Raw genomic sequence first — 26042 nt, 5'->3', positions numbered from 1 at the left:
ATCCAGTGTGGTCAAAACTGTCAAAGAAATTGTTATGTCCATTTTGGTTGTCTAATGGTATATCTGTACTACGATAAGTCAAAGCCTGATGAGAACACACACACACACACACACACACACACACACACACACACACACACCACACCCAACACAAGCCAGCACCAATGTCCAGTAGCTCTCTGAAGTGTACTGAGAGTTCTGTGATAAGCTGGCTTCACCTCATCCTGCCTGCTCTACTGCGATGCCAGCTAACACACTATCACTGATTCACCCTCAAAGATAACTCACACATACAGATTGCAGGTAGAGCCAAACAAGGAAGAGATGCAGTGACAAAGGAACAAACGCTGAATATGACAACAACAAAACAAAAAAATAAAATGGCTGACTCTACAGACAGGGATTTCAAGCTGTGGGGCCTGGGGTTCTTTACAGAGTCAAAACACAGCAACAGCAGTGTGAAGGTGGGATTTAACTGTGCATGCACACACACGAGCAGAGAAATAAGATTAAATACTCTTTCATTCAGTCTTGCTGTGTTATCTGTCTTTCAGGTCTGTCTCCTCTTCTTTCTTTTCTTGATATGAGCTGCCAGGCCACAGAATGTCCCTGTGTAGTCTAGCTTTGATTAAGGCTACCTCTAAACACACGCAGACACATAATCACACACCCCACAGCAAGACTTGGTGGGTAGAGATGGTGGGTATAGATAATAGCTTTACATTAATCCAGTTTATTGCAGTCGGGGGAAGGTAACAGTGTGGCAGTGATGATGCCTTCCTCCTGTACACTCCATAGAGAAAGAGATGCTGAGTCAAAAAGTCAGGGCTGGAAGCTCTGTACAACACAGTGAGTGAGATTGTGGTCCCATGCAGACGGCGTCCCGTCACCTCAGGGAAGGCAGAGATAAGCATAGTGTATGGGCTGAGATAAGATGGGAGCAGACACTAGGGAGACTGACTGACTGTAAGTGAGTCACTGTGAGGAGGACTGCAGGGTTATAGCCTCTCAAGGCTGCCTCACTCGGAAACAAAGCCTTGTAGTCAAACAGAAATGGCTCAGAAACCAGAGTCTGCCAGAGGTCTTTATGCCGCCAAATGTGCATAACATCCATGACAGTATGAAAATACCAGTGTATTCTAAAGCATAAATCAGGTTCTTATTTTATGGAAAAATATTTTAAACTAGATGTGACTTAATGACAAATAAAACACTCCTCAAAAACACTGTGACCAACAGAACTAATGTGAATGTTGAGGCTATGTGCAGACATCATTGAAAGAGCAATTTAAAGTTTGGGTTCTGTTCACATTGTTGCATTTACACCTCCAGCCCAAATTCAAACAGAGTTTCTGGTGAAATAAATGCATTTTCTTAGAAGCATTTTCAAAAGTGGAACTTTTTATAAAATCTGTTGGTGGTGTTCCAGCGTGCACTGGAGATTATTGAAAAAAAGTGACGTGTGCAGCCTGCTTCACACGTGCGCTGGCTGTGCACTGACAAGATGCCTCTTGGGTATCATGAGGGAAAGAGTGTTTGGATATCTACAGAGAAAGAGCTGAAATCACATTTGAAAAAGAAAAAAATATTAAAAAGGGAGTTGTTTATTCTTGCTCAGGTGGAGAGATTGCTGCAGAGTCGAGGAATTACTGTTGAAATCTGCAGAGATAAACATTTCACTAGTTCCCCTTTTATGATAAACTTGATTATTCTGTACAATGATCTGGATCAATTTCGATTGTATTTAAGTGGATCTAAATCTGACTAAATGGATCTTACAGGAGTGAACTGTATTAATATGACTTGAATTTGGACCGAGCTGGATTCAGTGTAACTGCATATGAGTTGGACCTGTGTGTCTTGTAAAACCTCTTGAGATTACATGATTTGGCACTATATAAATTATTTATACACACTGCTGCACATAAAAAACAGAGTATTTGTGTTGTGATCCCGCTGCTGCTCTGAATCTCAGGAAAAAGGACAAGCTTAAATTCAACGGATTGATCCCGGACCTCGCTACCTTTGAATGTTTTATTTATTTATTTTGTAACCAAACTCAGCAAATATACTTTCTCATGCTTTTATTTTCACGATATGTGCAGATGTGAATGGTTATGAGGTATATCTGAGCAAACAGGTTCAATACTGTCCAGTACTATCAAGTTAAACCACTGATGAATTGACAGGTTTGATATACAGGTCCTTCTCAAAATATTAGCATATTGTGATAAAGTTCATTATTTTCCATAATGTCATGATGAAAATTTAACATTCATATATTTTAGATTCATTGCACACTAACTGAAATATTTCAGGTCTTTTTATTGTCTTAATACAGATGATTTTGGCATACAGCTCATGAAAACCCAAAATTCCTATTCACAAAATTAGCATATTTCATCCGACCAATAAAAGAAAAGTGTTTTTATACAAAAAAACGTCACACCTTCAAATAATCATGTACGTTATGCACTCAATACTTGGTCGGGAATCCTTTGGCAGGCAGAAATGACTGCTTCAATGGCGCGTGGCATGGAGGCAATCAGCCTGTGGCACTGCTGAGTCTTATGGAGGCCAGGATGCTTCGATAGCGGCACTTTAGCTCATCCAGAGTGTTGGGTCTTGAGTCTCTCAACGTTCTCTTCACAATATCCACAGATTCTCTATGGGGTTCAGGTCAGGAGAGTTGGCAGGCCAATTGAGCACAGTGATACCATGGTCAGTAAACCATTTACACAGTGGTTTTGGCACTGTGAGCAGGTGCCAGGTCGGCTGAAAATGAAATCTTCATCTCCATAAAGCTTTTCAGCAGATGGAAGCATGAAGTGCTCCAAAAATCTCCTTATAGCTAGCGCATTGACCCTGCCCTTGATAAAACACAGTGGACCAACACCAGCAGCTGACACGGCACCCCAGACCATCACTGACTGTGGGTACTTGACACTGTACTTCTGGCATTTGGCATTTCCTTCTCCCAGTCTTCCTCCAGACTCTGGTCACCTTGATTTCCAAATGACATGCAGAATTAGCTTTCATCCAAAAAAAGTACTTTGGACCACTGAGCAACAGTCCAGTGCTGCTTCTCTGTCTCTGTAGCCCAGGTCAGGCGCTTCTGCCGCTGTTTCTGATTCAAAAGTGGCTTGACCTGGGGAATGCGGCACCTGTAGCCCATTTCCTGCACACGCCTGTGCACGGTGGCTCTGGATGTTTCTACTCCAGACTCAGTCCACTGCTTCCGCAGGTCCCCCAAGGTCTGGAATTGGCCCTTCTCCACAATCTTCCTCAGGGTCCGGTCACCTCTTCTCGTTGTGCAGCGTTTTCTGCCACACTTTTTCCTTCCCACAGACTTCCCACTGAGGTGCCTTGATACAGCACTCTGGGAACAGCCTATGGTTCAGAAATTTCTTTCTGTGTCTTACCCTCTTGCTTGAGGGTGTCAATAGTGGCCTTCTGGACAGCAGTCAGGTCGGCAGTCTTACCCATGATTGGGGTTTTGAGTGATCGAGTTTTAAAGGCCTCAGGAATCTTTTGCAGGGTGTTTAGAGTTAACTCGTTTGATTCACGAGGATTGCAGGTCATAGCCTCGTTTAGAGCCCCTTTTAATGACATGCTATTTTGTGAGATAGGAATTTGGGTTTCATGAGCTGTATGCCAAATCATCCGTTATTAGACAATAAAAGACTGAAAATATTTCAGTTAGTGTGCAATGAATCTAAAATTATATGAATGTTAAATTTTTATCATGACCTTATGGAAAATAATGAACTTTATCACAATATGCTAATATTTTGAGAAGGACCTGTATATATACAGGCCTAGATATTAACGGAGCTGAACAACATTTCTCGACAATGTCTGTAACACTGCTGTCAGGATCTGTTAAGACACACGGTGGGTTGAAGCTGAAAACCAACAACATGCTAAGAAATGTTCTAAAGCAAAGAAAGAGCTGAATATTCGTGCTCAACTCTAAAAGGAATCCAATTAGCAAACATGTGATTGGGAGGAGTTGGAGTTGTATCAAACATCAGTGTAAACTGCTGATGGCATGCCACACACAGGCAAGTTCTTCAAGGGTGAGACAAAAGTGATGTGTGGTATGATAAGAACCGGCGCCATGGCAGTTGCAGGACACAACACAGAAGCCTCCCTTCACACAGGCACAAACACACACACACACAAACACACACAAACACACACACACACACACACACACACACACACACACACACACACACACACACACATACACAATAACATACCTCCATTCAGTGATAAGCATCACCTCCATCCCTTGGCCTGCCTCTGTCACTGACTGGAGACAGAAAAACCACAGATATGATTCTAAGAGGATGAAATGAGGCACATGGAGGTGGAAGAAAAACAATCGTGCAGCACTGTGGATCAGGATTAAGTATAAGAGAGGGCTACAATATGACAGGTGAGGGTGGCAAAAAGGTCCTCTGCTTCTCAATAACCCACGTTACAAGCATTTGGTGAGGCCTTGAATCGCTCACTTGTCACCAATCTTATAAAAAGATTCTGATCTCAAATAAATCTGCCACAAACACTGCAGGCTTTTTAAAGATGCAGTGGCGTATGACAAAAGACACTATCTGATGTCAAACTATTTATGACACACCTTTTTGTAACACGAGCTCTAAATATTTTTGACACCTGAGTCAAGAAACCGGTAGCAGCTCTGTGTCAGCATGGGGCCAGATCAGATGAGTGAAGCATCTGTAACAAGACACAGCAGATAATGCCACAGACACTTCTCTATCTTTCTCACATTCCAGGCCATGGGTCACAATGTCACGCAATAAGTGATGACTCCTTCACCCGCAGTATCACTAAATACTTATCACTGTGCACACCTTTGAAACACGCTCTCATATTATGGGATTAAATGGAAGATTTTTAAAAGGGAAATAATCTTTTCATTGGATTGGATTCTTGTTTTCTAACTTCAGCAAAACAAGAAGAACAAAGAAATCATTGGTTAACTCAGGGAAGAAAATTAAAAATCAGCTGCCTTTAGTATCAGTGAGGTATATAAACATGAAGCCAGAGGAGGCACATAAGCTGTAAGAGGCTCTTTAAAAGGACATTTTCTACAGAGACATGTTGGCTTTTTATTCGGGCTGCTACAACAATTTAGCTGCTCATTTTGCTCCTTTCACATTTCAGCTTTGGTTGTTTTGTATCGAATGTTTTCCGTCCAAACAGGCAGAGGACAACAATTAATACCTACGTTGGGTATTATTTGTCCAATTGGTGATGTAATCAATTGAACCGGGCTAACTTCAGTAGATACTAGGGAGGCTGAGCAAATTACAGCAAAGTTGCTCTGTTTGCTCACTTTCAACTTCTACCTGTTATAGAAGAAAATATGGGTCAGCATTCTCCAGGAAATACCCATAGAGACTGATGCTTACAGTTGATAATGCTAAGTGAGCTAATCGCTAATTCAAGATGCGGAAGACAGTTTAAAATGTCAGCAACCAATCATTTTGTTTTAAATTAGTAAAACCCTGTTTTTCAGCAACTGCTCTCATACACGCGCTGTGACACCACCTGTGCTCATAAATATAAGTAATTACTGAATGAACACAGAACAGGGGCTAGACAAATTACTATGAAACCTGTTGATTACACTTCTTAAAGAGAAATCAGAACTGGCTGATACAGCATCAGCTGATCAAAGCTTTACAAAAACCCTTTTATTGTACCTCTTCTATTTTGATAAGCCATTTCTAACAATGGTCATTCTTTATATAGTGCAATATAACAGTATTTAGTATAGTTATATATGGCAGCAACTTGTGTGGTTGATATACATATTTTATATTAAAGTGGTTGTGCATATCAAATATTGTCATCCTTGGTGCTAACCTACATAAGCAATTAAAGAACATATGATTTTAATGCGTTACTTTTAATAACTACATAACAATTGTTGATTGCTTTCACAAATTAGACATAACAATAAATATAATTTAACAGTTAATATAAAACACTAACAAATATTGAAATATTTTTCAGTTATTAATGTGTGTCTTGTTTTATTATATATCTTTATCTCTGTTTCTGTCTATCTCGCTAACTTTATCTGTTCTCATTTAGTTGAATCAGAAAGTACTTTTGATTGGCAGTGTATATGCATTTACGTACATACTTACTAGGATCAGTCTTGTACAGCCAAGGGGGAGTATTTCCCCTAAGCCAAGTCGGGTCAAAACCTGTCACCCGGTGACGTGTCAATTTTTGCTAGTTGTAAGGGTGGGGCCTGAAGCACTTAGGTGGATATGGACTAGGAGAGTTACAGCTGCCGCTCGCAGCTATCCTCACAACTCTGGGGACATTATTTTAGCAGATATTTTAGCTTATTTTGCAGGTGGTTGTGATATATTTTCCGGCCTGGTCTATGTGTGCTGGCGGAAGTGTGTGTTCATCTGTGAATGCGTACGTGTCGTGTATATCTGCACGAGGGGGGAACTCCACCATGAGTGATACAGAGGGCAAAGAATCGTAGAGGCAGAAATGACAAAGTGTTGTGAATATAACATAAATTACAAGATCACCAAAATTGTTTTTATAATAGGTAAACAGGCTAACATTAGTCTTTCGGACAGCCATGACCTCAACCATAATAAGAATTTGTGGACTCTGCTCAAAAGAGTGTCAACCAGCTGATTAACATAAACTCTTTTATTTGTGCAAAGAAGAGAGGACAACTATTGATCCAGAATGATGCCAAAAACTTGCTGATGCCTACAAATTGTTAAGGAACTTTGAACAAATATTAGTGAGTATGTACATACATATTTAGGCTTGTTATTACAATTTTACTTCTGTGTAGATTTGAAAGCTTTGTGTTGTATAATCAGTCCATCCTATGAAAAACACTGATCATTATTAACAGGCCATTAAAACATTAAAATATCTTAGATTTCACAAGACAAAGGCTCTGCTTCCTCAAGATTTCAACGCAACAACTCTGACAGCATTAGCTGATTAGATCATTGGGATACACAGATATAAAGAAGGCATCAGCAGAAGAACTAAATCTAGAAGCATTATATACCACGAAGGAGCGTGACAAAACAGAAAAACCAATTACACACCACAGAAGAGATAAGATAAGTCTCCAATCAGAGTGAACACAAGAAGTTTCCTACCTGAGCTGGCATCCATGATGTTGGTTTGTCCTCTGCGATCGGTCACCAGTCGAGATGATCCGGGCATGCTGACTGGCTCTGAACGTACTGGCTGGATTCTGCACATATATATTCACAGCATTATACATACAAAATAAATGGCATAGTCAACTTCTCATTGTTATATAAACGTGTTTAAAGTATCCTTTAGTTTGAGATGACGATTTCTTCTTTGAGCTCAGGTGCTACAGTAAAAAAAATCACTGTCCACCACCTAAATCTACTATTCTACATACCAAAAAAAAAAAAAAAATCTTCACTGAGACCTAAGTGTACCGGAGTCAAATTCCTTGTTTGTCTGTACAAACTTGCCAATAAAGTTGATTCTGAATATCTCCAAATGTAATGCTACAAGCCTTTTTTGTAAATTACAGCTGCAAACATCTTGCATAATTCCGCTGCAGCTCTATGCAAAATTACTTTTATTCCCCATGTCCAGATTAGAGGTCTAACAATATCTTGTGATACTAAAATACCACAATATTTCCAGTCAAAGCGAAGTCTGTTTCACAAAGGACTACCCAGTCAGTGTCAGCAAGTGATTTCATCTTGATCCATAGTATAAAAACTGTTCAAACCTGAATTAGAAAGTTCCACAGAGATTACAGATCCCATCTGATTTCTGAAACATTTGATGTATTTGGGAAAATGAAACAAGGGCAATGGTTTTTCTAAAAATACTGTTAAAATCTAACTACATCTCATCTGGTTGTAGCCAGGATTTTGCACCATACTATCTTGTGATTAATATGTATCTGTAGATCATTAGAAAATATGTTTAATCCTTTTAATGTACCGAAGACTGCGAAGGTCCAGGTCATCTGTGTCAAAGTCCAAAAGGGGCTGTTGTACATCAGAGGGCCCGTGGGACTGGAGCACTGAGGAAGATGAGGAGATGACTGTGGTCTGACCAGATGGGTGAATAGTCTTAAATTGAAATTGGGGGCCCATCCACAGGCGGCGGTGGGGGCCTGTGTGGGTAACAATCTCCACCTGTGATTATCAGAGAGAAGACAATAATCATACGATGCAAGTCAAAATGGCTCTGAGCTTCGACATGGACAGACAGAAAAGTATGCCTGGCTTTCCACAGCTCAGCACATATTTATCACCACAGGACTAATACCTAATATTACTTATAGTTATGTCAATATTCAGAGAATTTTTAATGTTGTAACACAAACTAATTTTCCATGACAACAAACACTATTTGGGGCTGTGGTAAAGCAGTGTAGCTCTAAGACCAAAAGCTTGTATTTATTCCTGATTTTTCCTCAACCACTGCATCCACTTTGGAGCAAAACATTTTATTTGAATGGTTAAAATTTGATAATTCTGTTGGCTACATAAAAACATGAAAGGTATGAAGTTACTATTACTGTATTTGTTTTTCAGTGTGTTAAAAAACATCATCTGATGCAAAATGTCATTGAAAAGCACTGTTTTTATAAAGAGAATCAAAGTGCATGAATCATTCAAAGCGTACATCAGGCATAGCACTATGATCACTTGCCTATAGTGTATTGGCCCCATTTTTACTTCTCAAACAGCCTTGACTGGTAATGCCTGAACTTCACTGAAACACCCTGGAGGTGCTGTGGTATCTGTCTTTAAGATGCTACCAAGAAAACTTCTCTAAGTGGCAAGGTCTGCACTGTTCTCACAGAACAAGCATCTGCAGCAACCTGAGCTACCACTGGATTGGACCACATGGGCCAGGCTTCTACCCAACACCAGTTCACCACTGTTTCCTCCTCAGACCAATGTGATAGATACTGACCGGGAACAGCCTGTTTCTGTTTTTGATAAGAAAAATGTTCACTTGCTGCCTAATATGTTACACCCATTAACATGTGCCATGATGTGAGATAATCAGTGTTTTTCTTTTCACTTTTAAGTAGTCATAATGTTATGCCAGATGGAGGTCCTCTGAGGTGATTAAAATAAAATAAAATGATGTTTTACATAATGAGACACATTGTATTGTTGGGCACTTGTGAGTCCCCTCACGTAAGTGGCTTGGATCCACAAAATTCTTGTGTCTATGGCAAAGGCTTGTGGAGTACTGGACAGATCCCGCCCACTGGAATAGAAGGTTATTTCTATTAAGCCAAGCATAATATTATGAATAATAAGTCTAACTTTATCTGCCAATGTTCAGTTTAATGACTTAGCATATATTAATGTACTTGAAAAAACTATTGCTGAAACTCTGGCCTAAACAGTGTTTTATTAAACAGAACTCTTTCTTTTGACCACACGTCAACTGTTGTAATCTGCTGTATCTGCAGCCTTCTCCATCACATTAGAACTGACAGATAATAAGTAATGAGCTCTGATAGGCTCTGTCAGGACAGAAGGTTTTGTTGTCTACTGACAGCCAACTTAAGAGCAGCTGACAATGATGGGCAGGAAAAGGCACCACGCAGCAGCATGCTGAGGCACTCACACTGAGGGTCACAAACCTCACATTCCATTAGGGATGGCTGATCAATCCTAAATCCCAACCAAATGCTGAAATGCCCCCTGATAATCTAATGAAGACCACTGATATGATGTAATAAAATCCATGAGGCAGTACTTAGCCTCTAATCCAGTACATCTTATATGTATTTAGCATTTCTCAATCTACAAAGCCATTGCGCTTGCTACCTTCAAGTCTCTCCATATGTTCTCAAGGGACAGGGAAACTGGTCTAAGACATGTTAGTTTACTTTGTTCATCCTCAATTCAGTGACAACTTGAAAAGGTAAGAAGTTGTACTGTGACATCTTCTACCACTGATGTATGCAGCTCTACAGGTACTCTGACAGGAAGCTGCACCGATACAGGTTAGTGCAATGGATAGGTTTGCTCCTGGTAAACTATCATGGCAGATATAAACCAGTGTCTCTGCAAGCTAAGTGGGTTGCATTTTAACCAATCAATTATGCATGCATAGGAATTATTGATGATGAAAATGTAGTGGTTTACCTGCCAACACGAGCAATGAGGCCTGTGAGGGTTAACCAAGCTGAAAAGACCAGGGTCAATGAACCAGATTTGTCAGGCCGTTAGAAAAAACTGGGACAGTGTTTTTAGGATTGTTTCTAATTACACTGAAGATAATATAGGGAAAGATATTAAAAAACTAGGGGTTGTTCTTGTAACAAACAGTCTAAAGTTCTTCCTGTCAAATCAATGCTGAGCAAACCCCAGATAGCCCAAATTGTTTATTGCTGCTGGTCTTTTCCTTAGTGGAACAAGACACAAATACTGTACGTCCTGTTTAAAGCATCTCTGTAAACTGAGGACAGGACAACCATTTTGTACATGACACGTTACTGTGTGAGAAGTGATGGGAACCATCTGCTTGTTAAACACTTCCGAGGCTTCTGGATGAGGCAAAAATCCTACCTGAGAGAGCCACTCTTCATCGTCTTGGCCACTGTGATCTGATGCCAGGCTGTCAGATGACTCGTGACGTGTGATTGGACCTGGGCTTCCTGGGGTAATCCCTGTAGAAAAATAAAATAAAAACGTGCATAAACAGGTGAAAAATAAATCTGCTTTCTTACAGTGATATTAAGATTTATAAAACCAAAATTACCAGTATTTTTTACTGACTTCTGGCATCCTAATGATCACGAATCCAAACTACAATCCAAAAAAATGCAGTTTGCAGTGACACAAAGGCTGTGTGTTACAAACTTAGCAGCTTCAGTTTTAGTGGTTCAGATTGTTTTCAGGTTATTGTTCAGAGTGACCTCTTATTGGCTAAAAAAACTTAATTTAGAGCGAAAACCAATTTTACAGCTTTTTGCACAGACGCAAACTGATCATGTACCTTCATTACAGAACAGTCATATCATCAGCTAAGGGAAAGCTATAAAAGAGTCTATCAAGTGACTGTAAATGAGCGGCATGGGCTTGAAAACATTGACTCCTGTTGTAAACAGTGGTTACCTTCAAAGAAAAACCTGCATCTATCATAACTTTGCATCAGAAGACAAGAAGAATGCTGCTGAATGTTTTTATCCTAAGGATGGACAGCAGAAGATCAGAGCTATGTTATCGCTGGTGTATCCACCTTCTTTTTGTTTGGAACTTCTGGAAAATAAGATATCCAGGGAAGAAAAGCTAACAGCTACGCTGGGTCCTGTGTGGTGCTGAACATGTAGCATTCCAATGAATCAATCAAAAGGTCAAAGATCAGAATTGTCCCTTTATCGGCTAAGATCCACGGTCAGCATGCCAGACACACATTTTTTGTTTATTATTAGGAACATATGCTTAAATGATAAATGGGATCATCTTGTAATTACCTCATTTTCTGTTGGATTTAAAACTATTACCTCTATCAGCACAGCACACATTGTTATTAGAGCTTGATACAAACAGCCAGTATCCACGCCTCAGACTGATGGGTTTTCTTAGATAAATTACAATTTAAATCACATGGCTGACTGCATGCGAGCTAATGTTTGGGTTGAGAGTGAAAGAACAGGAAAAAGAACAATTCTGTGTTTGTTTTCATCTCCAAGAGGCATATGACTGTCTGTGTAAAAACGCAAATGTACAGTAAAGTGTGAAAAGGCCAACCAGAGAGAGAGTGACAGAGAGACCCACAGACAGATGGGTCTCCTGCAGGCTTGAATAAGCAGGCGTGGAGAATGAGATTTAATGTGTTGAATCAGTCGTCTCTCTATCTCCCACCACAGTGATGGGGTTTGTTTAACACAAGAATGGCTAATAAACTTGTCAAGTCCACATCTGGTGCACAGGAGGCACCCCTGTCGTTCCCCTCACACATGTGCCAGGTGGTCACACACACCCTTAATGGAGGCAGTACGGTGTTTGACACCTCTGCAGTGAATGTCACATCGTCGCTGATTCACACATCATCCCAACACACTCACACATGTCTCGGCAGAATTAGAAGGTCTGGCCTCATTCACTGTGTGAATAATTGTAAAAAGGACCGGCAGTTACTTAACAGTGAAAGTGAAATACATAAAAGGCTCATATAATAATGTGATGTCAGGAACAAATGCAGAAAAAATTGTTTAAGGAAATTATTTAGAAATGGCTTGACTGAAACCTTGAAATAGGTTTATAAAAACTGAAATACATGTTTATGAATAGAAAATGAAACAGAAAGGAGAACAGTTACAGAAACGGAAGAGATCACCTTTTTTCCCAGAACTACTCAATAAAGTTTCATAATGGAAATCTTTATTATTTACTTTATACTGGTTCTTCTACTAACACCTGCTGCAGTAATAATATAAGTAGTAGTCAGTAATCATATCATTGTCAGATCATCAATCAAGATTGAAAATTACACCTGTAGGTGCTTGCACTTTAAATTTATTTAAGTCAGTTTATTTAAAGCACCAATTGACAACCCACTTTACCAAAAAAGTCAATTGAAAACAATCATACGGACAGATTCCAAGTCAAGTACATACAGTACAATATGATCCTAGTTATCAAACCGTGCAGTCAAGTTCAGTTTACCATTCAAATTAATTAAAAAGTTTTCTGACTTGCAGCATTCACTCCTTCTGGAAAAGCATGTAGCGACAGTGGAAAGGAAAATTCCCCTTCAACAGGAAGAACCCTCCAGCAGAATCACAACTAGGCTTAGTGTGAACAACCATCTGCCACGGCCGACTGGGGGTTTCAGAAGACAGAGCACTGATCCAGGAGAACTTTCCATGATTAAGAAAAGTCAAAAGTTAATGGCAGTAGTAGCTCCTTCAGTGGCTTCATCTAGAAGAGAAAAACAGCTAAGACGATTAGCTCTGAGTGAGTCTTCAAGTCTGGAGTATGAAAGAAAAGCACATACAGTTATTTGCAGCAAACGCTCAGCCAGTGGCTGTCAATGAGAGAGACAAGGATAAACACTGAGAGACAAGGTTAAACAATGAGAGACCGGGCCAAGTGTATCATCTACAGAAGGACAACATTAAGTTAATGCCAGCAGTAGTTCAGCTGATGCCCCCCCTCCAGGAAGGTGTCACAGCTAAACACAACACCAGGCCAGACATAGCTTCAATGAAATGAAAAAACAAAGATGAAGCTGTCCAGGATTTTATTCCAAACCTGAGGACCTTTGCTACATCTCATTAGGGTTCCAAGCCCGCGGGTGGGGTCAAAGGCCATGCAAGGCATGGCCGTTGACCTGCTCCCAGCAGAGCAGGGAACCCTATTGTTTTTGCTTCGTTTTTTCATTATTATCATCATTATTATTATTATTATTATTATTATTATTATTCTCCGCTAAAAGTTGTTGGGTGCAAGAACCAGAAAATGCTGGAAAGAAACTGACACAGCAACCTAGCAGGGAATCGCAACCGCTACTCAGATACTAAAATTCAGACCCCCTAACTAGGGGGCGCTATTACATATGACAACGCGTTTGGGCTTATAACTTCCAAACCGTAAGTCCCACACTCCAAAGGTTTATATAACTTTGTTCCTTGGATGATTCTGCATCACTTGGAAGTTTGCCACGTCCACTTCTGCCTAACTAGATTATTTGCTACGTCGTGACGAAGGCAAAATCTATTTTCCACAACTCCTCCGACATTTTGAGCTCAATCAAGATAAATCTCTGTACATACCATTTACAGAGTTAGCAGGACACAATGGTATGAAATCTTTGTCAAATATTCAAAAGTTGTTAAAGCTACATGCTACTAGCAAAACGTTAATTGACTATATCTTTGCCATATTTCATGATTTCAAAACAAGATTTGAGAACCTGATAGAGAATGAGCTATTGTGCCTATACACTGAGTTTGATACACATTCAGTAATAGGGGGCGCTATAGGCACCAGACGTTTATATCTGCATAAAGGATTGATGGATTGGCACGCAACGTGAACCATATGCTCAAGACCGTGACCTCAGGACATGATTTTAATATGATAAAAAAATGGACATGGCTTATATGCTATCTCACAGTTGACCTTTGAACTCAGTGAATTTGATCATATGCAGAATTGTGCTACCTAGGTACATGAAACAAACATTTTACGTTTCACCACTAGATGGCGCTGTAATAACGTAAAATGCGTTTCTGTGATTATCTCTGAAACTGTTACTTGCAGAGACGAAATCTCAATTCCTGGATGTTGTTTGAGTCATTCTTAATCATGTGAGTTTTGAAAAAAAAAATCATAGAGTTATGCTAATTAGCAACAATGTTGCCTAATATGCAAAACCTATTTTCATTAACTTCTCCGTAGGGGCAAGGCCAATCAAAGCGAAACCGGGCCTGGTAAGATTGCAGACATAGCCGACAAAACGATATGGAACGGATTTCAAAATAATTTTTCGGTTTGCGAATTATATGCAATCAAAGTTTTTTGAAGCAAACAAAAAAACGTTTTTTTGGCCCAACTTGAAAATAGATTAAGATATACAAATAATTTTCATACCAGTAGTGCATAAGGTCAAACTGTAGGTATGTACTCGTTTTCAGAGGGATGTAAGCCTAGGGGGCGCTATAAGCAAGATACATTTATATAGCCCAAATGGCAGAATGGATTTTTATAAAATTTGGTACATTTCTTTAGGATACCACCTAGAGATTATGTTATCAATATGGTAATGATTGGGTAAAGTGGGCGTGGCTTATGTGCGAAAATATACCTCCGACCCTTTACTTATAAAGAAATTCCCCAAAAATCACTCGTGGTACCTAGAGAACCCAAACCTTGAGGATATGTTCTGTGCATAATCCTGAAAAGTACCTATTCTAGCTAAAGCTCTATCTCAAAGCGCATCACTACAATGTACAATGTTTGATTATAAAGTTAGCATTTGTATCTTAAGTTCTGTTGGGCCTAACGCCGTGGAATTTTGCATACTACTTAAATAGACAATGCCTAGCCTGGTTGCACCTGGACCTGGGAGTATAGAGTATGTATGCGGAGTGTGAGTGAGTGTATAATGTCCAGTGTTGTGTGTCTTTACTTCGGGTGCGTGGGTGTGAGTGTTTTTATGTGTACGCACGAGGGTGGGAATGTGTGATTGTGACTGTGTGTGCCTGTTTTTGTGTCAGGTTGGGTCTTGGGCTGCTTCCTCTCCTGGATCAGTTTAGGCCCCCCATCAAATGTCGCTGCAGCTCACTGGGGCTTCTGACAAGGGATTAATCACAGACCTGCACGGTCTGTCTTCATGTCCATCTTGATAATAATATGTTTAGGCATCTGTAAGGTTTTTTTCAGAATAAGATGAGAGACCTGTAGGTTATTCTTTTTTTCAATGTGCACTGCTCTCCTAAAGTCTCATCTAGTAGCATGAGTTGTGAATGAGTGTTAGTTTAAAATCCATAAATGGTATATCACCTACTGTAGAAGTACAATACTTCAGGAGTTTCAGCCAAACCTCACCTTACCAAAACAAAAAACCATTATCCTGAAACAGTGAGCTGGACCAAACCATGGATTTTGTGAACCACCTTATTTCTTTGTGTTTTCTTTTGTCTTTGTTTTAAATAATAATAATTATAAACAGGGATATTCAGGATGAAAGCTCAATGCTTTACAAACAATCTCCAACCACAGCTGTGGCCAAGAGGTGTTGTTGGGACTTTCCATATATGGTGTAAGAGGTTCCGCAAAATGTAGCAAGAAAATTAAGTGGTATTGGGTCATTACTGCAATATTTGCATAACAGTTCCCTAAGTTATTTGGTAGTTGAATATTTGTGTGGGTAAACTATACGGTGTCTCTGGGTTGCAACAGTCATGCCATTGTTGTTTACTTAAAGTCTTGAACACCTAAGAAACACAAGGTCATTGTACAGTTGTGTGACAAGTGTATGAGGGTGTTCATCAAGCTCCCCAGATGTTGCATTGCTAGTTTATCAGACCAGCAATGCATCGTCAGACAAATTCATAATGAAATAATCAAAATATGTATATTTGGCATAAGATGTAACGCATTATACTCCTCAGAAGTAACTTTTATTTTTTATTTTTTATTTCAGACCACTAGTGGCCTTTTATTGTAAGTTGACCGACAGGAAATTGGGTGGAGAGAGAGAGAGAGGAAGGCATGCAGCAAAGGTCAACGAGCCAGGACTTGAACCCTAGTTGAGAACTGTACATGGGGCGCGCGCTTTACCCCTGCGCCACCGCCACACCCATCCCTCAGAAGTTACTTTAATATTTAATAGAGCAGCACAATATATTGGACCACAACCACAACAGCAATATCCATGTGTGTAGGATCTTAATCTCCAAGGACTGCTTGAATGCAATGTTTGTTAGGACACAATTTTTCAAGTGCAACACATGTAAATTCTGCATCCCAGTTGTTCACGTATTTTCATTGCCCAATGATGCCCACAATTGATGTATATTTTAATGGATGAGATGCTAAAGCTCTCAATGAGAGGCAGGGACATTGTAATAAAGGAAAATAAAGAAAAGGGCCAGGAAAATATAATTACTGTAATCAATTAATGTAATTAGAATTGATATTGCCATCCTAATATTATCAATAATAGCAATAATATCAGTTACATGCATTCCTAATATTTAACAATTAATTATATTTGTATAATAAGATAGAGCTTTTATTACTGCATTGGGATCTGTGAGGATTTTATCGTCTTACCCAATAAAAACTAAACATGACTGAATGAAGTACGTATGTTATCTTTCTTACTCTCCAATTATCTTGCCAGATTCACAGGTTTTATCAGACTGATGAATATTTACAATGGAAGTGTAGTGGCAATAGCTTGGCAAACTACAGGTTAGATGGCAACCTGGGCAATTTAAACCATGATTCTTGCAATGGAAAGTACTTGCTTATACATTGAATGCATTATCATATTTGTTTGGATGGAAAACCTTTAGAATGCATCTTTATAATTAGCTAGAGATGCTATCCATGAGGGGATGAGCAGGGACTATCATACAGGTAGGGCAGAGTGAGAGAAAAAATGTAGAGAAGGTTTAGTGATTGTGTGTTACTTATTAAACAAAATCAGTACTCCCTGATGTCCTCCGTCCTCCTACTTGGGTTCTGTGACTTTCTCCATCCCTGTCTTTCTCTTTGCTCTCTGACCCCTCGGGACAATAGCTGTTCACTAATTAATTATTGATGTTCTGAAGCATTTGGTGGACTGCCTGGGATCAGGTTTCAAGTAGGTGGGTTAGTTGGATTTGTCAACAGTGATGTGCATGTCAGCGTCTAGATTCCTGCCTTCAGTTGGAGAAGCATTCTTAATATTTATCTAAGTGTCCACTAGCCAGTTATTCAGACTTCCGTTTTTACAATGATTTGTACATGGTCAACAATGCACTTTCAAAGTTAAGATCTAAATATATATTTTTATCCTTTATATGTATATTTTTTCTAAGCATACACACAGCTTAGATGAAATTCATGCTCAATAACTTGCAGCATTTGTCACAATGTTGCCATTCCCACTGACAGCATTCAGAAGGATTTACGTTAAATATACTCCTGATCTTTTCATGGGTGAAATTTGCAATTATGCCACACAAACAACCAAAATGCAGGAAGCTGAGTTGTCATGGCAAATATGAATATTATCTAAAAATGTACTTTTTTCAGTCATTGGAGTCTAAAAACATACGTTAACACTGCAGGTCTTAATGCTCAATTATGATTTTTGCAAAAATCAACTATTTTTCTAATTGGTCCTTCAAGTTACTATTTAATTGCCACTGCCATCAGACTTCAGTCTGAACGGTTCACGACCCTAAAGCGACCTGCATGTGCAGAAGGAGAATGCAGACGTCACACAGCAGCACACTCTTTACGGAAGTAATAATGAATGTCGGCATCTGTGTGTTATTTTCAAGTTGTTAAGCAGTGACAATATTACAACCACACCATAACATGATGAAGAAAGGTAAGAAAAAAGAGAGGGCAACCATTGACTATTGACTGTTACTGCTGTAGTCTGTGTGGATATGTAGTCAGAGCCAAGACAATGATGTAAAGGTCGGATGAAGTGCGACATGATCGTTCTGACTGCTGACGCTTTGAAAACTATTGGATACTTATCTGATTTAGTACCACATATGAAAGTGGCACAATTAAAAAATTTTTCGAGGTAAAAACATTTGGAATTCTGACTAGCATGAAAAAGTCTAATTTGGCCTGCATTGTAAACATAGCCAAAGTGAATCGCATGTAGTACTTAAAGTTCCTCGCATAAATATTCACCTCCCTTGGCTTTTTACCTATTTTGCTACAGTCCAACCTGTAATTTAAATGTTTTTTAATCTTATCTTATGTGACTGATCTACATAAAATAGACGAGTCAGGGACAAAGTTGTTGAGAAGTACAAGTCAGGGTGAGGTTATAAAAAATATCAAAATCCTTGATGTTCCCACAGAGCACCATAACATCCATCTTCAAATCTAAAGCACGTGGTACCACAACAAACCTGAAAAAAACTTGGCAAGGAGGGCATTAATCAGAGAGGCAGCACAGAGACCCAAATAACCTTGGAGGAGTTGTAGAGTTCCACAGCAGAGACTGGAGTATTTATCCTTAGGACCACGATAAGTCATACAGTCCACAGAGCTGGGCTTTATGGAAGAGTGGCCAGAAAAAAAAGCAATTTCCAAGTGTCAAAAATAAGAAAGCCCGGTTTGAGTTGGCCCAAAGACATGTGGGCGACTCCACAAACATATGGGGGAGGGTGTTCTGGTCAGATGAGACTAAAATTGAACTTTTCGGCCACCGCGAAAAACACAATGTCTGGCGGAAACCCAACACATCTAATGACCTCAAAAACACCAGCCCCACAGTGAAACATGGTGGTGACAGCATCATGCTGTAGGGATGTTTTGCAACAGCAGGAACTGGGATAAGGGTCTGCGTCAAGGGAGAAATGAATGGCGTTAAATATGAAGATATTCTTGAGCAAAACCTGTTTCAGTCTGCCTGTGGTTTGAGACTGGGATGGAGGTTCACCTTTACCCACAGCACACTGCTAAAGCAACACTTTGGGGCTTAAGGGCAAACATTCAAATGTGTTGGAATGGCCTACTCAAAGTCCAGACCTCAATCCAATTTAGAATCTGTGGTTAGACTTGAAGGTCATGAAAACCATCCAACATGAAGGAGCTGGAGCTATGAGGAATGGGCAAAAATTCCCGTGACAAGATGTGGTGAGCACATAGAGACTTAATCAAAGCCACCTACAGCTGTAATCGCTGCAAAACGTGGCTCTACAAAGTACTGACTTTAGGTAGGGTGAAGAGTTATGGACACTAAAGTTTTCTGTTATTTTGTTCTGATTGTGGTTTGCTTCACAATACAAAAATAATACATATTTAAAGCTGTATGTATGTTCTGTAAATGAAATGGTGCAAACTCTCAAACAATTCAATTTAATTCCAGGTTGTGAGGCAACAAAACATAAAAATGCCAAGGTGATGTCATTAAGCAGTGATGTAGTAGTTCAAGCATTAGTATACTTTAATGATTATGGATAGAACTAATTAAAACCCAGTTTCCCAGAAAATATGTATGTTACATAAAACCAGTAAAAAATTACTTTTATAGGAGAACTGTGTTCCTACTTAAAAGTATATCTATGTACTATACAGTATATGCACTCTGTATTTGGTCTGGGCTCCTTTTGCATGATTTACTGCATCAATGCTGCATGGCATGGAGGGGATCAGACTGTGGTTCTGCAGTGGTTTTGAGGAAACCACGGTTGCTTTAATCGCTGAAGTGTTGGCTCTGTTTTTTTCATCTTCCTCTTCACAATGCTTCATAGATTTTGCAGGGGTTTAGGTCAGTCAGTTTGCTGGCTAATCCAGCAAAGTGATACCGTGGTTATTAAAGCAGGTATTGGTACTCCTGGCCATGCGGGCAGACGCCAAGTCCTGCTGGAAAATGAAACCAGTATCTCCATAAATCTAGGCTAGAGGCTAGTATGAGAGACTGTATGGCTCTTCACATCCTGACTGACTGAAATTCCACATATGATCCCAAACAGCTTGGATTCTGTGCCTTTCCACTTGTCCTCCAGACTGTGAAAAGTCGATTTGGAAAAAAAATAAAAATCAAAAAATATTCTGAAAAGAGGAGTTTGGAGCACTGACCATCCGACCAGACCCTTTGCTCTTAGGCCCAGGTAAGACACTTCTAATTTTGTCTCTGGTTCAGGAGTTACTTTGCTCAAGTCCTGTGGCAATTGCAGCCAATGTCCTGGATAGCTATGTGTGTGGTGGCTTTTCAACTCAGAAGCTGCAGTCCACGTCTTGTGAATCTCCCTTGAACTCTTGAGTTGGCTTTTCTTCCCATCCCCCTAAAATCTGCACTCATCTCTTCTGCTTAAGCACCATTTTCTGCCAGACATTTATTTTCTTTGGTCAGTGACTATCTGCCGGGCAACTGTCAATCACTAGTCTAGTCACTAGTTGCGACTGTAAAAAAAAAAAAAAAAAACTGTTTAGAGAAGCCACAAACTCTTTAAACGTTTTACAAACGGTTGCACAGTTTTGTAATTTTTACCTAACAGTTGGAAAACACAAAGCAGAAGAATTAGTTCATTTTAAATGATAAACATATATAAACACAGCCAACACTGGTCTAAATCAGGCTTTCTTTATACTTTTTTCCTTTAGGTTGTTTTCTCTCGACTCCGAATGTTGCAGCACAGCATTAAAACTGCAAACAATAAGATGCATGTTTTCACATAAGATTTTAATGTCAGAGGATTACCTAAAGCTACAATTTAAAAAAATGAATGAAAAAAGTAAATACAAAATATATGACTTGATTATTAGTCAGCAGTCACATCTTAATGCTTATAGCAAGTTTAAACTTAGATGAGCTTGAAATGGATTTTATAAAACAACAGCTAACCATCTCATGGGAACCGTTTTGATGTTCAGACAGGCCATTTGATGCAAGGATTATGCTTATACCCACATAAACTATGATGTGAGCTCCCATCCACTGGAGGGACAGAGATGCCTCTGACATTGTCTTTATTGACTCTGCAGTAAGTGGTGTTTTGCTGGGCTGAAGGCTGGTAGCCAGTGGCCTGTTAACTGGGGCAGTGAAGCAGGGAGTCAGAACAAGAACAAAAGCTGCCTAGATATTGATGTAGCCCAACCTGCTGGGGCCAGGGGACCAGGGGCCAGATAGGCCGATCTCCAGGGATAGATAAGGAGCTAACAATCTGATAGATCTGCAGAGCTGGCTGCATAGTGAAAAGAGGTGAGCTGTCTTTTATCGGTTACCTGGTCTGTCCATTTCTCCACTTTCCATCTTTCATAAGTAATCTTCAAGGATTCATTTTGTTGTCTTTTACTTTTCTCCTTGTCGATTTGTTCTGAACTGTACTTGTCTGCCAGACATGGCTGGCTGTGCTCCCTCTCAACAGCTCCACCTGTCCTGCTTCTCACTTTTCTCGTTTGATGAGTCTTCTGGCAGATAGGTGCTGGCATAGTGACAGAGTGGGATAGCTTCGTCATTATATATCATTCAAGGTTTATTTGACAGACAGTTTCTCCATTCAGCCAAGCACTACACTTACTCCATCCTTCCACTGCCTCTCTTTGATTACTGACCCAGTCATGGCGCCAGGGTTTCTCTTTACCAAACGCCTGATGCTCCAAAGCCTTTACTCTTGCCCCTCCTCAGAGCAATTAGATCTATTGACAGGGCAAATGTGGCTGGGCTGTCATGGGCCTCAAAGTCCCAAGAGAGCTGCCAAGCAAGCCATTCAGTCAGTCAGTTAGTCTTCACAATTAGCACATTATATGACAGAGAGAGGTAGGCTGTGCATAAAAAGCATAATTTCTGTTCCTGTCACCATCAGAGGGGTCACAGGAGCCAGACAGAAATCCAGGTGGTAAATAATTCACCAGTTTGTTTGCCCTGCAGCAAAGTTTGCGATGAGGGGGAAAGGTGTCTAAAAACATGCTGGGGACAAACAAACCCTAACGCTGAACAAAGGTCATCTTCTTCATAGTCTCTTAATATTCAGATATGACAGCTGAAGTCTAAAATGTATTTTTTTCATGTGATAGCCCAACATCTTACGAATAAACATCAGAAGAAAAACTTCCTCAAACACTACAAAGCTGCCCCAAGCCTGTCAGACTGTAGTGCTGGATCTCATCTATTTGTGAATGTACAGTGTGTCTCTCTAGTTTCCTTATCTCTTCAAAGATTTGCTGTGCCTTGCCATCCTCTCAGGGCTGAGTGCTGCCAGGAGCTGCTACAGATGGACAGGTGGAGATAGTGACCATGAAGTGGCGCCACTGGTGTCTTTTATCTTCCCGTCCTCGAGGCTCCGGTCTGGCCTGATCCTGGGTCTTCCTCTCCTCCTCCCTTCCTATTCCTTTTTCTTGCAAGCTGCATTTTTAATAAGGCTGGGTCATCCAATATAGAGCCATGAGACCAGAGTCTATGGGCTGTCAAATGCAACCACCCCTTTTCCTTCTACAGACAATCTGAAAACAAATGTGTGCAGGACAATTAGGTTCAGGGCAAATTTATTGCTATCTTGACTTGGTCAGTACTCCAGCTTCTTAGCTTTAAAATATTGTCCGTTTCCTCATTTATTCCCCCAATACTACTCTCTTGTAACAGTTGCTGCTGGCCAATGCCAATCTGACCTAGATAGCACTATTTCTTCTGTGAGTTAGAACAGTGTCTTTTCTGTTTCTTTTCAATGTACTAATCCGTATGCTCAGCAAGAGGCACTTGGACAAGGAACTTATGGTGCTGCTGTAATTCCTCCTAAGGTCAAATTGACTCTTTCTCCTGGATCACTTCTCAGCTAGGCTGCCAAGCCCTGGAGGGAGCAGTAGAGGAGAGGGCTGGCAAGGGGACACATGCTGAGAAACAGGAGGTTGAGAGTCTCTCTCTGGGTGCAAAGCACAGAAATGGAAGGTGGCAGTCCAAGAGAAACTCAGTTGTTGGTGGTGTATAGGATGCAGACCCAAAGGCTAAATGGCAAGAGAGCAAGAAATGCGTACGGGGTTGAACAATTATGATTATAACATCTTGACCTTGCATTGCTTTACGCCTGGTTGACCATGGGAGTAAGGAGCCACAGCGGTTTTATCCGGCTACTGTTAATTGGATGTAAATGTTAATGCAATGAATCTCTCTCATTATGTGGCCAGTTTCAATACTCATGCCGGCACAGATAGTGGAAAAGGCTGACGCCCGAGCCCGTCACTCCAACGCATTCTCATCGCTCTGACACTACGAGAGACCATTACTACTAATTTGAGAAAATATCCTACCAGTTAGACCTGAAGCACTGCAGTACTCAATGGAGATGAGTCAAAAGATTAGTGTAAACACAGCAACCACTTGGCCTGGGGTTCCTACTAAAACTAATTAAACATTTTGAATGCTTATAATTATGGAGTGAGCTCAAAACGCCAGCCTATTCCTGTGGGGGTGGACTGAATCTGTGCGTGGGGATCCATGTGCACTCTGCACTTTTGCAACATGCCCTTTAAGACAGCAAACTGCAGTCCTTACTGCTCAGCACTGGTTAGTGAATAGGAGGGAATTTAGGGTGTTATTAAGGGATGTCCTATGGAGTGGTTGCCACAGGATGGATTCATGGTTGATCGATCTTCCTATCTGACTAACTAGAATCTAACTAGAATGGGTTTCCTCAGCATGTGGCACCAAGAAGAGACTGGAAACTGGCCTTCAACATTGGCAGCACAGGCACACAGCACACATACATGGTTATATGCATAAATACAGATCTAAATATAACAAAGAGGACAATTGTCTTTATTTATCTTTATCATATATAGATTTTTTTATGCAATAATAATTTTGTCAATTTTCTCTTGAAAACAAGACCAGAGTTGTTGCAGTAGATGCAATAAATATTAAAACAAACAAAAAATGGTTTTCAACTATTTCACTTGGATTTCAAAGAGCGTGGAGCAAACCTGTACTCATTAACATATTGCTGCGATTATAAAGTTGTTTCTGTGAAAAGAAAGAAAAACTGTGAAACCTACCAGCAAGAAGATACTGATAGTACTGAACCAGATCTGAGGCCAACACGAGGGGGTGGTTAGAGTTGAAAGGTGGCTGCAACTCGTTCCACTGCGGAGTCCTGTACATGAAGTATCATAACCCAAAATGAACCCATATAAACAGCAGTATTACAGCACTGTTGTGAAAAAGAAAAGTGCTTAACAAGCTGTTACCTGGCTAATGTCCAGCATGCTCTGGGAGAGGTGCTCAACTCCAACGCAGACTCATCGCTTATCTTTTGTGCAGTGCTAATTGGCCGAGGCTCCAAGACATGCTCCACCACGTTACCATAGCAACTGATTATGTACAGTGAGTCCACAACTGATTGCCGGGACTGATCTGTGACAATGTTGTAAAGCAAGGCCATGATTAACACACAACAGACGTTACATTTACTTTCTGGTCAGACTGGACATCTGAATGGAATCTTACCTTTATCTCTTTTCATGCTGGGATTTGTGATGAACCAGGAGCGAGAGGAGGCAAAGATGGCAGCAATGCAAAACTCTCCTCCACTGGACTTGCTTGGAGAGATCTGCGGGGGTGGTTTAGCTTTACTTCAAGAGAAAGAAAGAATTGCAAAGGTTATTATGAATATACATTTTTATTGCAGTAAAGTATTTAAATTTTAAAAAGCCTGAATATCATATGTAATTCAATTGAATTGAACATTATCTGAAAAGATGGATTACACTATTTTGCAGATTCACAGTGATAGGTTTGCATGCAAGGGACTGAGCAGAGGGAAACTAAAAAGTATCCTTTTGGTAGCAGAAAATGAGAACATTTACTTTGTTTTGAAGCCAATAATGAGAAGCAAACTTTAAAAACTATTCCTTTTATTGACAGAGATCTGAGTTAACTTGCTTTATCAGTGTTTTCTGACAATGAATTTACATCAGTGGAAGAAAAATGGACATTTTTTGCATTGAATAAAACTTTGTCCTTCATTAAAAAAAACAGAAGTGAAACTAAAAAACATAAGCTGTAAAGGTTAATGTGTACTGATGGATTCAGATCAGTTAAAAAAGGAAGGTGGAGACATGACTTAACTGAATAAACAAGTGAAAAGGATCTTTCAGCTTGTTTTATTATTATTAACAGTGTGAATACTCAGATACCTGGTAGGCTCTTTCTCTACTTTGACATTCTGACTGAAAAGTTTATTTTTAAGGGCCTTACACATGTTTTTAAATGATTCATGGTTTCAAATTTTTTTTGAAAAATAAAAGTGAGCAGTGCATATATTTAATACTTTGCAGAACCACCTTCTGATACGCATACAGCATGGCATGTCTCTACCAGCTTTGCACAGACTAAAGGTTTTGTATGTTTTTCTGTACAAAATCCTGAAGCTCAGTCAGATAAGATGGAGAGCATCTGTGGGCACCATTTTTCAAGTCTTGCCACAGATTCTGAATTAGATTTCAGCTTGGGCCATTCTAACACATGAATATGCTTTGATCAAAACCATTCCACTACAGCACGGAATGTATGTTTAAAGCTGTTGTCCACTGCACCAGTTGTTTCTCCAAGATGGCCCCGTGTTTAGCTCCATCCATCTTCTCAACAACTGAATAGCTTCACTCCCTTGCTGAAGACAAACATTCCCACAGCATCATGCAGCCACCATTATTTTTCCAGAGTAAGAATGTTAACTTTTCACCACACAACGTTTTCCCGGAGAGCACCTTCTTCCATATATTCCCTACATTGCTTGAGGCAAAACACAGAGAGAAATTCTTTTAACCTGATTTTAACAGTTCAATAATCTTCCATAAAGGCCATAT

General features: G+C 39.9%; 1 protein-coding gene across 4 annotated transcripts in view; it reads right to left on the bottom strand.

The window, feature by feature from the left end:
- The window catches only part of bcas3 (BCAS3 microtubule associated cell migration factor), a 465863-nt gene that overhangs the window by 279112 nt on the left and 160709 nt on the right, over positions 1-26042 (bottom strand). For all 4 annotated transcript variants that reach the window (XR_007042330.1, XM_047391219.1, XM_047391220.1 and 1 more), the window contains 6 exons: positions 24685-24809; positions 24426-24591; positions 24234-24331; positions 10620-10720; positions 8020-8216; positions 7185-7282 (listed from right to left, as the gene is read on the bottom strand). Coding sequence is in view for 3 of the 4 variants with exons in the window: in XM_047391219.1 (XP_047247175.1) it covers positions 7185-7282; positions 8020-8216; positions 10620-10720; positions 24234-24331; positions 24426-24591; positions 24685-24809 (785 nt within the window). In the remaining variant the exon portion in view is untranslated. The remainder of the gene's footprint in view (positions 1-7184; positions 7283-8019; positions 8217-10619; positions 10721-24233; positions 24332-24425; positions 24592-24684; positions 24810-26042) is intronic.

This window comes from Girardinichthys multiradiatus, chromosome 18, assembly GCF_021462225.1.
Source record: "Girardinichthys multiradiatus isolate DD_20200921_A chromosome 18, DD_fGirMul_XY1, whole genome shotgun sequence".
Classification (NCBI taxonomy): Eukaryota; Metazoa; Chordata; class Actinopteri; order Cyprinodontiformes; family Goodeidae; genus Girardinichthys; species Girardinichthys multiradiatus.
The sequence above is the reverse complement of the archived record's forward strand: the minus strand, read 5'-3'. Positions and strand labels throughout refer to the sequence as shown.